Source organism: Triturus cristatus, chromosome 8, assembly GCF_964204655.1.
Source record: "Triturus cristatus chromosome 8, aTriCri1.1, whole genome shotgun sequence".
NCBI classification, from domain to species: Eukaryota; Metazoa; Chordata; class Amphibia; order Caudata; family Salamandridae; genus Triturus; species Triturus cristatus.
In genome coordinates, this window is record NC_140591.1 from 1,661,629,080 (window position 1) to 1,661,642,583 (window position 13,504).

The window sequence follows — 13,504 nt, forward strand, 5'->3', positions numbered from 1 at the left end:
ACGATGGTCCATACAAGGCACATGGGAGGCATTGCAGGGCCTCTTCCCATGCTTGAGGCAGCGAGGGTCCATACAAGGCACATGGGAGGCATTGCAGGGCCTCTTCCCATCGAGGAGACAGCGATGGTTCATACAAGACACATGGGAGGCATTGCAGGGCCTCTTCCCATGCTTGATAAACGAGGGTCCATACAAGGCACATGGGAGGCATTGCAGGGCCTCTTCCCATGCTTGAGGCAGCGAGGTTCCATACAAGGCACATGGGAGGCATTGCAGGGCCTCTTCCCATGCTTGAGAAACGAGGGTCCATACAAGGCACATGGGTGGCATTGCAGGGCCTCTTCCCATGCTTGAGAAACAAGGGTTCATACAAGGGACATGGGAGGCATTGCAGGGCCTCTTCCCATGCTTGAGGCAGCGAGGGTCCATACAAGGCACATGGGAGGCATTGCAGGGCCTCTTCCCATGCTTGAGGCAGCGAGGGTCCATACGAGACACATGGGAGGCATTGCAGGGCCTCTTCACAGGCTTGAGACAGCGAGGGTCCATACGAGACACATGGGAGGCATTGCAGGGCCTCTTCCCATCGAGGAGACAGCGATGGTTCATACAAGACACATGGGAGGCATTGCAGGGCCTCTTCCCATCGAGGAGACAGCGATGGTTCATACAAGGCACATGGGAGGCATTGCAGGGCCTCTTCCCATGCTTGAGGCAGCGATGGTCCATACAAGACACATGGGAGGCATTGCAGGGCCACTTCCCATGCTTGATAAACTAGGGTCCATACAAGGTACATGGGAGGCATTGCAGGGCCTCTTCCCATGCTTGAGAAACGAGGGTTCATACAAGGCACATGGGAGGCATTGCAGGGCCTCTTCCCATGCTTGAGGCAGCGAGGGTCCATACAAGGCACATGGGAGGCATTGCAGGGCCTCTTCCCATGCTTGAGAAACGAGGGTCCATACAAGACACATGGGAGGCATTGCAGGGCCTCTTCCCATCGAGGAGACAGCGATGGTTCATACAAGACACATGGGAGGCATTGCAGGGCCTCTTCCCATGCTTGAGAAACGAGGGTCCATACAAGACACATGGGAGGCATTGCAGGGCCTCTTCCCATCGAGGAGACAGCGATGGTTCATACAAGACACATGGGAGGCATTGCAGGGCCACTTCCCATGCTTGATAAACTAGGGTCCATACAAGGTACATGGGAGGCATTGCAGGGCCTCTTCCCATGCTTGAGAAACGAGGGTTCATACAAGGCACATGGGAGGCATTGCAGGGCCTCTTCCCATGCTTGAGGCAGCGAGGGTCCATACAAGGCACATGGGAGGCATTGCAGGGCCTCTTCCCATGCTTGAGAAACGAGGGTCCATACAAGGCACATGGGAGGCATTGCAGGGCCTCTTCCCATGCTTGAGGCAGCGAGGGTCCATACAAGGCACATGGGAGGCATTGCAGGGCCTCTTCACAGGCTTGAGACAGCGAGGGTCCATACGAGACACATGGGAGGCATTGCAGGGCCTCTTCCCATGCTTGAGGCAGCGAGGGTCCATACGGTACATGGGAGGCATTGCAGGGCCTCTTCCCATGCTTGAGGCAGCAAGGGTCCATACAAGGCACATGGGAGGCATTGCAGGGCCTCTTCCCATGCTTGAGGCAGCGAGGGTCCATACAAGGCACATGGGAGGCATTGCAGGGCCTCTTCCCATGCTTGAGGCAGCGAGGGTCCATACAAGGCACATGGGAGGCATTGCAGGGCCTCTTCCCATGCTTGAGACACTAGGGTCCATACATGACGCATGGGATGAATTGCAGGACCTCTTCCCATGCTTAAGACAGCGATGGTCCATACAAGACACGTGAGGCATTGCAGGGCCTCTTCCCATGCTGGCCGCAGCTATGGTCCATACAAGGCACATGGGATGAATTGCAGGGCCACTTCCCATGCTTGACACAGCGATGGTCCATACGAGACACATGGGAGGCATTGCAGGGCCTCTTCACAGGCTTGAGACAGCGAGGGTCCATACGAGACACATGGGAGGCATTGCAGGGCCTCTTCCCATGCTTGAGGCAGCGAGGGTTCATAAGGTACATGGGAGGCATTGCAGGGCCTCTTCCCATGCTTGAGGCAGCGAGGGTCCATACAAGGCACATGGGAGGCATTGCAGGGCCTCTTCCCATGCTTGAGGCAGCGAGGATCCATACAAGGCACATGGGAGGCATTGCAGGGCCTCTTCCCATGCTTGAGGCAGCGAGGGTCCATACAAGGCACATGGGAGGCATTGCAGGGCCTCTTCCCATGCTTGAGACAGCGAGGGTCCATACAAGGCACATGGGATGAATTGCAGGGCCTCTTCTCATGCTGGCCGCAGCTATGGTCCATACAAGGCACATGGGATGAATTGCAGGGCCTCTTCCCATGCTTGAGGCAGCGAGGGTCCATACGAGACACATGGGAGGCATTGCAGGGCCTCTTCACAGGCTTGAGACAGCGAGGGTCCATACGAGACACATGGGAGGCATTGCAGGGCCTCTTCCCATGCTTGAGGCAGCGAGGGTCCATAAGGTACATGGGAGGCATTGCAGGGCCTCTTCCCATGCTTGAGGCAGCGAGGGTCCATACGAGACACATGGGAGGCATTGCAGGGCCTCTTCACAGGCTTGAGACAGCGAGGGTCCATACGAGACACATGGGAGGCATTGCAGGGCCTCTTCCCATGCTTGAGGCAGCGAGGGTCCATAAGGTACATGGGAGGCATTGCAGGGCCTCTTCCCATGCTTGAGGCAGCGAGGGTCCATACAAGGCACATGGGAGGCATTGCAGGGCCTCTTCCCATGCTTGAGGCAGCGAGGGTCCATACAAGGCACATGGGAGGCATTGCAGGGCCTCTTCCCATGCTTGAGGCAGCGAGGATCCATACAAGGCACATGGGAGGCATTGCAGGGCCTCTTCCCATGCTTGAGGCAGCGAGGGTCCATACAAGGCACATGGGAGGCATTGCAGGGCCTCTTCCCATGCTTGAGACAGCGAGGGTCCATACAAGGCACATGGGAGGCATTGCAGGGCCTCTTCCCATGCTTGAGACACTAGGGTCCATACATGACGCATGGGATGAATTGCAGGGCCTCTTCTCATGCTGGCCGCAGCTATGGTCCATACAAGGCACATGGGATGAATTGCAGGGCCTCTTCCCATGCTTGAGGCAGCGAGGGTCCATACGAGACACATGGGAGGCATTGCAGGGCCTCTTCACAGGCTTGAGACAGCGAGGGTCCATACGAGACACATGGGAGGCATTGCAGGGCCTCTTCCCATGCTTGAGGCAGCGAGGGTCCATAAGGTACATGGGAGGCATTGCAGGGCCTCTTCCCATGCTTGAGGCAGCGAGGGTCCATACAAGGCACATGGGAGGCATTGCAGGGCCTCTTCCCATGCTTGAGGCAGCGAGGGTCCATACAAGGCACATGGGAGGCATTGCAGGGCCTCTTCCCATGCTTGAGGCAGCGAGGGTCCATACAAGGCACATGGGAGGCATTGCAGGGCCTCTTCCCATGCTTGAGACAGGGAGGGTCCATACAAGGCACATTGGAGGCATTGCAGGGCCTCTTCCCATGCTTGAGACACTAGGGTCCATACATGATGCATGGGATGAATTGCAGGGCCTCTTCCCATGCTTAAGATAGCGATGGTCCATACAAGACACATGTGAGGCATTGCAGGGCCTCTTCCCATGCTGGCCGCAGCTATGGTCCATACAAGGCACATGGGATGAATTGCAGGGCCACTTCCCATGCTTGAGACAGCGATGGTTCATACAAGACACATGGAATACATGGCAGGGCCTCTTCCCGTGCTTGAGACATCGTGGGTCCATACAAGACACATGTGAGGATTCACAGGGCCTCTTCCCATGCTGGCGACAGCTAGGGTCCATACAGTCACATGGGAGGCATTGCAGGGCCTCTTCCCATGCTGGAGACAGCTAAGGTCCATACAAGACAGAAGGGAGGCATTGAAGGGCCTGGCGGGACAGTCTAGTGACAAGAGATTCTATTTTAATGTATGAAGGAGTCTTTACCGCTCCAAGATTGGCACCCGCTATTCTGTAGCTGTAAATTGGTGGGAAAAAAAAGTGGCTGTGTAGCTGCTCATCTTAGTACACAGAGACGTCCCTGAAACTGAAATTTGACAGTATTTCTGCCGCTTGTGTATGCTTGGTTGCTGCTAATTAAACTGCAGTATGACCTGTGTATGCAAGGTCAGCTGCCTTATTTAGCAAGCATTGGCAAAACCAGTCAGAATTGCAGTTGGGAGCTATTCGCTTTGGAAATGGTTTGTTCAGTGCAATACAGAGTCACAGATGATGTGCAGCATGGCTAAAGAAGAATTTAAAAAGAAACCGATCACGCGTTCACCCACACCAGTTGTAGGCCTGGGCCCCATGCATACACATGGCTGCTACATAACATGGCAAACATATGGAGATGATAGACGGAGCGTTGAAACTTTTCAGACACTCACCCCCAGAAACAGATCTCGGTTGAATTCATAATGCTATATAACATGAACGTTTTTTTCCCTTTTTATTTACTGATCTGAGGACTATTTTTCTTAAAGCATAAGGCGTGGAAGCAACACAGGTGGGGGCAGAAGCAACACAGGGGACTCAGGGCAGAAGCAAGTAAGGGCACGGTGAAGCAAAGCATCATGGGACGCTGGTGGGGGAAGCAACGTGAGAGAGAGCTACGTTTAGTGCAGGGCGCAGAAAAGCAAGTGGGCTGGAGAGAGCAATGTGGAGCTAGGTGAAAGAAGCACATAGGTGAGAAAGCAAAGCTGGAGAGAAGCACGCAAAGGCAAATGCATCACCGAGAGGCAGGGGAGAAGCACACAGAGAGAGGTAGCAAGATGGAGCACCGGCTGAAAGGAAGCACACGAGGGAACTGTTGGAAAACACTAGCACTCTAGTTGGGTGTTTAAGACAAAAAAAAGTAGTTCTCTAAACGTGAGCAGTGGAAGGACTCAAGTAAATTGTCAGTGCTCCAGGAGAGGGACTGGCCTAAGATGGACAAGGCAAGCAGCAGACAAATGACTGTGACACTAAAGACAACCAGCAGCAGACAATGGGTGGGCTGCAAGCCCCTCTGTGTTCTTGATATGCCCACAATATGCCTTTCGCTACTAGTCTGATAGGCTCAACCTAAATTCTTCAGGGGCGATAAGGGGATTCCTCATACCGGAGTGTGTCTAACTTCGCCCCGGAAACTCAAGCTGCTCCCATCCTCAGCTTTGATAATATCTTGCAGTGGCTTCCTGCTGTTCCAACACAATCCAGCAGGCATGGCCAGATAGTGTGTTTTAATATTGAAATGATGGCAACTCATTGTGGAGAAGGGGTGAAAGAGGAAGAGCAGACAGCCTGTTACTCAGGGCTAGAGCTGGCATTTGTGTAATTAGTGCAGTTGCATTGGTCCAAGGTGTGTGTGAGGGGCTCACAGCACCACAATTTTAGATAGTTGTGTTTTTGGAAAATTTCAGTTTTTGTATTTGCTCTTTTATAAATTTCACAATTAGTGTAGATTATAAGCTACAGAAAATGCACCCCTGAAATTATTCCATAAGCCCCGCCCCTTTGCTCAGTCTTGCCGTAGCATTTTGAAGGGGAGCCCGACTTCGAAACATTTTCTTCTTCAAAAACTTTATTTCGGCCACAAAGGGCCATAAAAGCAACAGTACATAACAACAATTTTTTGTCCAAAGCAGAACACATTTCAGCCACCAAAGCAAAATACAGAAACCAATTAAATTGAAATATCCAAGTGATTAACAATTGGTGGCAAATTTCCTACGCTGCAACCATACAGCATTTAAGAAACGTGAGACAGCAAAGACAATTGGGGGATGGGTGTCGTATTTTAAAACTCGCAGGGCGTTAGCACAATCTCGAAAACCAAGATTCTTACAAATTAGTTTTACCCAGCGATTTCTGTGTGTACGGTACGTTGGGCAAAAGAAAAACACATGGTTTTCATCCTCCTGTTTATAACCACATGCTGGGCATAAAGTACTTTTGTTAGTGTCCCATCTAGACATAAAGGACCTGAGTGGTAGGGTCCCTATTCTAAACTGGACATATAACTTCCTGGCAACAGGGGGAAAAATCACATCCAAAAATGACTCCCTTTCATAATTTGGTTTAACCAAAAGGAACTGCTCAGTCAGCCTACCTACATTTGAGTTCATATGCAAGCGGAGTAGATTAAAATGCCTAAGTTCCTCAGCAAGAGTGGTTTTAGAAACAACTGGGCAAGAGATTCCTGGAGTATCCCAGAGTTCCTGACGACCAATCTTGCGGCAAGTATCCCTAACATAAATTAGCCAAGGGATATTCATATGTTTTATTACAGGCCAAAGCTCCAGAAAGTCGTCTCTATAAGTTTCCAGGTCCGGATTGGACCAAAGTCTCTTCCAGTATTGCACAGGCCGGGCCGCCACCACTTCTTCGATTGGAAGCAGTCCCAAATCAAATCTAATGGGGACTAACGGTGTGCTAGAGGGTAAGCTTAACAATTTCCTTATAAAGGAGTTTTCAACCCTCGATAGACTGCCTATTTTGGAATGACCCCATAGTTCCGCTCCATAAGTTGAAGCCGGTCTGGCCTGTGTTTTAAAAATTTCTACTACTGGTAAAGCTGGTTTGAAGACCGAACCTTTGAATAATCTGGCCATACCTCCTGTAGTTTGGGTCAGCTTGAGGGTAGAGTTAATAACCTGACCTCCCCAGCCCAGGTCTTCTTGCAGTGTAATCCCTAGATAGGTAAACGTTTTCACCCGTTCCAGGGGGATGGCGTTCAGGACTGGGTTGGGGCGAGTACGTTTAGGAGGGTTGAGGATCATAAATTTGGTTTTGGCAAGGTTGATCTCGAGGCCCCGGTCACTGCAGAAGTCTACAAAGCCATCTAAAATACGCTGAATTCCCATGGGGGTGCGTGACAACAACAAAGTGTCGTCAGCAAACATTAGTGCTGGTACCTTGCCCGAGGCAAGCCTGGGAACATCAGTGTCTTTTAGAGCTAGAAGATGTTTTATGAGCCCGTTGATGTAAAGGCAGAACAGTGTGGGCGCTAACACACATCCTTGTCGTACTCCTCGGCTAACAGGAAAACGTTCGGAAAGTTCGCCATACTTTCCGCATCTAACCTGGGCAAAGTTGGCCGTATGTAGATTTTTCAAGACCTCTAAAAGGTATGAGGGAACATTAAGCATCTGAAGCACAGCCCAAAGCTTTTCTCTCGGTACCAGATCGAATGCTGATCTTAAGTCAACAAAGATGAGGTAGAGGCTACCACCCTCTACACTCACAGACTTCCAGAATAAGACCTGGAGACGAAAGATCTGGTCCAGAGTTGAGGTGCCCTTCCTAAAACCAGCCTGCAAGGTGCTTAGGATGTTATTTTCTTCTTCCCAAGCCTGTAGTCTATTGAGAATTATACGCCCGAATAATTTTTGGGTCGTGTCAATTAGACTTATCGGGCGATAATTCGAAGGCTGTAAAGGGCAACCTTTTTTGTGGATAGGCACTATCTCAGCCCCTCGCCATGTTAACGGTGGTTCTGCCCCAAATAAAATGGAGTTAAAGAGAACACATAGGTAAGGCGCCCATATCGCGGGTTCAGACCTAAAAAGGTCACCTGGAATTTTATCCAGACCCGGCGCTTTGTTGGGAATGAGCATGAAAATGGCATTTTCGACCTCCTGAATCGTAATTCGTGGAGTGAATTCAGCACAAAAAGTTGTGTTGGGAGAAGAATCACTTAAGGAGGATGAATTAGAATTTGCTATGGAATATAGACCCCCGAAGTGCCCTTCCCATACTGCAGGAAACATTTTCCTTTGGGGGGCGCTCTTAGCAAAAAAGTTTTATGCCCTCTGCTGCAGAAATTGATTCTGGTAAATCCAGTGATGTCCCCTTCTGTTAGGATATGTTGGTGAATGATGTTCTCTTGTGTGGAGGTTTCTTTTAAAATGGTTTGGTGGGAAACCAGTGATGTCATTCCTGTGTCGAGTGATATCACTCCTTGTAGAAATGTATGCTGGGTAATAGGGATGAAAGATGGTGAGAGCCACATTACTTTGGCTAGTACTCTGACTTCTCCATTTTCCTTTCAGTAGCATTATCCCCAAAGTGTATCTGAGCCGTCTGAGTAGAAAGCCTGTCCCTGAAAGTTTGCCCTGCTGGAGTCTATTCACATAAACTGTTCACAGTGCACTGCTGCTTATCAGCTCTTGCATTCCTCTTTTAAGATGGAGACTACAGCTTCTGCCTTTCTTTTGAAACATTTGCTAAGCATGTGCTGGAGCATCTTTGTAAAGGTCGGGTGGCATGCTGGCTGTTAAGTATCTGATTTTTCGCGCTATTACTGTTTTCCATTTTCAAGACTAGAACAAGTGTTTTTTCCCTGCGTTTTGTTTATGGTGCGCAAAACAAACAAGCATTTGCAATGCAAATGGTCTCGCATTATAAAAGTGTTAGCAGTTGGCATTGCTAATAATAATGCAACACTAGCTATTGGCATTGTAAATGATAACAGCATTTATTTGTTTGTTTTATAAAATAGATAGTCATTGTCATGAACAATGCCAATAGCTTAAACTTTTGCAAATGCGAGACCTATTGCATTGCATTTCAGTACTGCAGACTTTTTAAAGTTTTAGTCACTACTCAAAATGAAATCCATTTTATCAGCTTTGCCAGTGCTCCTTTATGTTTAATGCCATAAATAAAACACAATGTTCTAAGCAGAATGCTAAATAGCATCTCCAGCCCCGATCACAATGTCTCACTTCATGCTGGACAGTGGGCACCCTGTTTTCATGCAGCGCCAAGACGGGGTGAATTAATGCACAGACTGAGGTCTGTCCGCCTCCGAGACTCAAAGCATTCCTTGCAACAGTCCACTGTGTCAAGGTATTGCCATGTGTACAGCACACACTCTGCAACAGCAAGTGATTTCAAAGTTGGGGGTGACTTCCCAAACTTTCCCGAGGTGTTCATAGTGTTTGGTGACAGCGTATTTATGCTGACAGCCCAAAAAACTGTGTGTTGTGGTGTGTGTTGTGGTGTGTGTTGTGGTGTGTGTTGTGGTGTGTGTTGTGGTGTGTGTTGTGGTGTGTGTTGTGTGTGTGGTTGTGTTGTGTGTGTGGTTGTGTTGTGTGTGTGGTTGTGTTGTGTGTGTGGTTGTGTGTGTATGGTTGTGTGTGGGAGTGTGTGTGGGAGGGAGTGTGGTTGGGTGTGGTGTTGTGGTTGGGTGTGGTGTTGTGGTTGGGTGTGTGTGCGCGCATGTGGAGTTGTGGGTGTGGTTGTGTGGGTGGGTGTGGTTGTGTGTGTAGTTGTGGGTGTGTGTGTGGATGTGTGTGTGGATGTGTGTGGATGTGTGTGTGGATGTGTGTGGTTGTGTGTGTGGATGTGTGTGTAGTTGTGTGTTGTGGTTGTGTGTGTGTTGTGGTTGTGTGTGTGTTGTGGTTGTGTGTGTGTTGTGGTTGTGTCTGTAGTTGTGGTTGTTTGGATGTGTGTTTGTGTTATTGTGTGTGTGGTTGTGTGTGTGATTGTGGGTGTAGTTGTGTGTGGATGTGTGTTATTGTGTGTGTTGTGGTTGTTGTGGTTGTGTGTGTGGTTGTGCATTTGTCTTATTGGGTGTGGGTGTGTTTGTGGGTGGTTGTGTCTGTAGTTGTGGTTGTGTGGGTGTGTGTGAGGGGTTTTGTGTGGGGTTGTGTGTGTTGTGTGGTGGTGTGGGTGTGTGGTGGGGGGTGGGTGTGGAGTTGTGTGTGCTTGTGTGTGTGTGGTTGGGTGTGGGTGTGTGTTGTGGGTGTGTTGTGGTTGTGTGGATGTGTTTGCGTTATTGTGTGTGGGGGGTTGTGTGTGGGTTTGTGTGTGCTTGTGGTTGTGTGGGGTTATGTGTGTTTTAGTGGTGTGTGTGTGGGTGGGGGGGTGTGGGGTTGTGTGTGCTTGTGGTTGTGTGTGCTTGTGGTTGTGTGTGCTTGTGGTTGTGTGTGTGTGGTTGGGTGTGGGTGTGTGTTGTGGTTGTGGGAGGGAGTGTGGTTGTGTGTGGTGTGTGTGTAGTTGTGGTTGTGTGTGGTGTGTGTTGTGGTTGTGTGTGGTGTTGTGGTTATGTGTGGATGTGCGTTTGTGTTATTGTGTGTTTGTGTGGTGTTGTGTGTGGTATTGTGGGTGTGTTTGTGCATTTGTGTGGATGTGTGTTGTGTGTGGTTGTGTGGGTGTGGTTGTGTGGATGTGCGTTTGTGTTATTGTGTGTGTGGGGGGTTGTGTGTGTTGTGGTTGTGTGTGTGTGTAGTTGTGTGTAGTTGTGTGGGGTGTGTGTGGTGTGGTTGTGGTTGTGTGTGTTGTGGTTGTGTGTGTTGGGGTGTGTGTGTGTGTGGGGGTGTGGTTGTGGGTGTGTGTGTTTGTTGTGTGTTTGTGTTCTGTGTGTGGTTGTGTGTGGTTACATTCGATTTGATCAGAGTTAAGCAGAGATGTCTGCATTCAAACCACTAGCGAGTAATTGTAACTCTGCAGCTACACATATCCCTTGTAATAAATGCAAGAGGAACATTTCCGAGGCTGGTAAATAAGATATACTTCCGACAGTAAGGAACTGTCATTTCTTTCCCAGTTAAATAAAAGATGAGTTCAAATATGTGCATGTTATAAGGCAAAAGTTAAAGGCCAGAGACCATTGGGAAGCAATCTGGTATATTTTGGGAACCAATGGAATTGTCAGAGTAGTCCCCGTTTCCTTGAATGGACAAAATAGATGCACCATTTTTCTCACGATTGGAATTAAAAACCATTATGCTTGCGGCTTTGAATCTAGATGACCGTTGTTTTTTTTTCTTAATTGCAACAAATTGTAAGATGTCATTAAGGAAGCTTTTGTGGAGAGGTCAGGGGTTCGAGAGTAAATCCACATGCAAACAAGCATTGGCCGCGCGGGTCACTGAGAACATCAAAGAGGCCAAAAGGGGAGAAAGGAGGGGTGAGTGCAAGCCCAGGTGACAAGAAGTGCTGGGCTCGAAGGGAGGGGGGAATGCCAGCAGCAGAGGAGCCTGATTAAAGCTGGGGGAAAATGGAGGAGGGAGCGCGAGCAGCAGCTGTGCACCTGCACGCCATCGTGCACTCAAGCTTTAGGGCTGGGTAGCACTTTGAAAACCTGTATACTAAATGCTTTCCGAGCAGCGCATGCGCGAGACCTAAAAATGGATTGGGATGCGGCACCAAGTTATTGCCAGGGGCTGAGATTAATTCAAGAATTCCATCCATCACTATTTTTGCATACTTTAGTGTGTCGCTGTAAGTAGGACTGAGCCATACCTGGTTTATGAGCCCTAACTTGGGTGAAACCAGTCCTGGGTTGCTTGTGTTCTGGTCGAGCAGTTCTGGCAGGACCATTCCCGTTGGAGCAGGGTCCAGACTGATTAGCATATGTCTCAGCGGCATGGTGTGCAAAATAATGATGCACTGGTATGCGACCCATAGTAATTACTAGTGGCGCAGATTAATTCAAGCGTTCTATCACTTTTTTGTATACCATTCATGATGGTGGCAATGTTTGTACCTGCTGTTGCATATTATTCCCTAGTCATTAAGCCCTCTGCTTTATTTCTCCAAGTTAATTCAATATTTAGTTTGTTCTTCCACTGTATCTCCTTCAGATCTTCGACTGTGATCAGCTGGGCAGCTAATCACTTCCAGTCAGCATGCTTTGTGCTGTATGAACAGATCCATCCTGAAGATCCTTTTGGACAAGTGATGCAAAAACACTTCTGCCAGCTGAACTCGAGGCTGCACGCCCTCACCCAATTCCCAGACCGAGAAGCGCAGAGAAAGCGTTTTTTGGATAGAGTAAGTATAAAAGGAAAGCATGTTTGTGGTCTGATTCGTAGAAAGAGTTCAGCATATCAGACTAATTGTGAGTGGACAGGCACTGCCAAAGCGCTTTCTGTGCTGCTGATCAAGTTCTCTGCAGCGTGTGTAGCTGTAGATCACATGCTGTGCACAGTCTTGCCACTTAATGTCGGGCTCCGATGATTACAAGTTGTTTTTGTTTAAGAAGGCGCTTCAGTTTCAAAGTGACCCTTGGTGCGTCCCTTAAAATCCACAATGCTTAACTACAGACACTCCACCTCAGATTGTTTTTCCTCCATTGAACTCGGACGTGCTTAGAGTGGCCCATCACTGTTGCTATCGAAAATGTAAATGTATCAATGCTGGACAACTAAGAGAGAAGAGCAGGATTGATGTCTAGCATACAGAACAACTCATTTGAGGGTGGGTACAAAGAATACACCCGTTAAGTTTTGCCCCTCTTGCAGTAGCAAGTTTCTGTGGCCACACCATTAGCGGGTCTGACTCCCCTGCTTACGGAGGGACCACAGCAGGGCAGTTGTCCAGCATGGATACATTTTTTTAAACTTAAAGTCTTTCTTTTGATAAGCTCCAAGCACAAAAAGTACATAACAGTGCTTAGAAAGGGAGTTGTATATCCATAAAAGGTAGAATTGCGTTTACAGTATCGATGCAAGGTACCACAGTCCACATCACATGAGTGCGGAAATGCTGCTAATACATTAGTGGTAAGCCTCCAGTGACCTCTCATCGGTTGCAGTATAAGCTCAGAGTAGTACTGTCACACCTTGGCTACCGCAAGAGAGAACCTGTACATAGCAATGCTGACGGCTGGGATTGCACGTTTATAGAGAGTAAGATTAAGCCCTGCAGCACCAGTGCAGATCAACATGCTGTAGTCCACCTATGTGTGAGGCCACGATTAACACTTCTAAAGCTATCGTCATACACCCTGTTGTGCTTCAGATATCAATGAATTAGTGAACACCTAACAAACAAACTCTAAACAGGTCTCGTCCATTGCCAGGGCGTAAGTGCGCACAGGGAGCTGTAACATCTAGTGGGAAGTGAGAAAGGCGGGTCTCCCTCAGTACCAAGTGCTCCTTATGCTGGTGAGGGAAAGCTTGTGTAGTGCCTCCAGTCGAAAAATTGAAGAGCCTTGAGTTTTGGCGGGTTGAAGCATGTGAGTTCTATACACATGAGGTATTGTGTTAATGGCCTCCATATGCGCTGACATTTTTGGGCTGAATTAGTCAAATTGTGGGATAATTGTTCCAATGCCAAATGGTGCCATACTCAGCCAAACCATTGTGCAACAGAGGGCGGTGCAGGTTGCTTCCGCATGACTGCAATGAGCTGTCGCGCTGCCAGCAATAAATGGTATAAATGGCTGATAAGGGCCCAATCTGCGTGTGTCATGGCACCTAGATTGGCGGTATAGGCCTGGGACAGGTAAGCCTATGATGCCCTTGAAATGCCCCAGAATCTCCTTCCAATATGTGGCAATCACGCTACGTGACCACCACACATGGCAGAAGGTTCCCTCTCCACAGCGCCAGCATAGAGGAGAGGCGTCTGAGTATATTTGAGAC

At 49.0% G+C, this 13,504-nt stretch overlaps 1 protein-coding gene across 1 annotated transcript in view; it reads left to right on the top strand.

Moving 5' to 3' along the window:
- LCMT2 (leucine carboxyl methyltransferase 2) overlaps nt 1–13,504 on the top strand; it is a 115,577-nt gene that overhangs the window by 41,228 nt on the left and 60,845 nt on the right. Inside the window, exon 6 of the mRNA XM_085623589.1 lies at nt 11,720–11,909. Coding sequence (XP_085479715.1) covers nt 11,720–11,909 — 190 coding nt within the window. The remainder of the gene's footprint in view (nt 1–11,719; nt 11,910–13,504) is intronic.